Source organism: Penaeus monodon, chromosome 27, assembly GCF_015228065.2.
Source record: "Penaeus monodon isolate SGIC_2016 chromosome 27, NSTDA_Pmon_1, whole genome shotgun sequence".
NCBI classification, from domain to species: domain Eukaryota; kingdom Metazoa; phylum Arthropoda; class Malacostraca; order Decapoda; family Penaeidae; genus Penaeus; species Penaeus monodon.
In genome coordinates, this window is record NC_051412.1 from 17,080,362 (window position 1) to 17,081,172 (window position 811).

General features: G+C 37.4%; 1 protein-coding gene across 1 annotated transcript in view; it reads left to right on the forward strand.

Moving 5' to 3' along the window:
- The window catches only part of LOC119590432 (prolyl 4-hydroxylase subunit alpha-3-like), a 17,433-nt gene that overhangs the window by 7,690 nt on the left and 8,932 nt on the right, over nucleotides 1-811 (forward strand). The window contains exon 6 of the mRNA XM_037939097.1: nucleotides 309-466. Coding sequence (XP_037795025.1) covers nucleotides 309-466 — 158 coding nt within the window. The remainder of the gene's footprint in view (nucleotides 1-308; nucleotides 467-811) is intronic.

An 811-nucleotide genomic window follows, 5' to 3' on the forward strand; every position in this document is an offset into this window, starting at 1 on the left:
TTTGCGCCCCGTTCTTTACATTACGAGTACAATTGTTTCAGGATTCGATTAACTACTGGCGATAGTGTATAATATATACTGTATACATACGATACAATGGGCATATCATTATATATTACTTCCTATATTCACGTGAAACAGTACACACCATCTTTCGGCAAGACAAGCAACTCTCTACTAATTATAGAGAAGCTTAAAAAAAACAACTTTCTTATCGCCTTTGTAGGACTAAAAGAAAGATATCATGATAATAACAATAAAAAAAAGAATGTCGTTTACTAAATTTCACACACTCCTCTCCTCTGAAGAGTTGTCCGTGTTCGACACTCTGAGGGTTGCCACCGCTTGCTATGACACCGGTGACCTAGCTTCTGCCTGGCTGTGGTACCGACACAGCTTGAGGATGGCCTCTGACCTCGACTTGAAGGCACACATTTCTATGCTCATGGAACCCGTGGCTCAGATGGTGGGTGGCTGATCAGTGTGTATGTGTGACTGACATGGATTTGCTTAGTGATTATAGAGATGAGAATAATATGATAAGGAAGTATAATGAATGAGGAGGCAATCCTGATAAGAATAACATTATTATTTTGATAAGAGGTATTATCATAACTGAAGATACTGATGAAGATTATAGTAATTTGGATCATACTAAGAAAGTAGCAGCAGTTATACTGATAAAAGGAGAATACCGATAAGAGTATTGCTGATGAAAACAAACATATCACTTTTGCTTATATTGAGACAGTGACAAAAAAGGTTAAACAAAACCGGTTTATTAGGAAGCGAAAAAAACTGGTTTGAACCC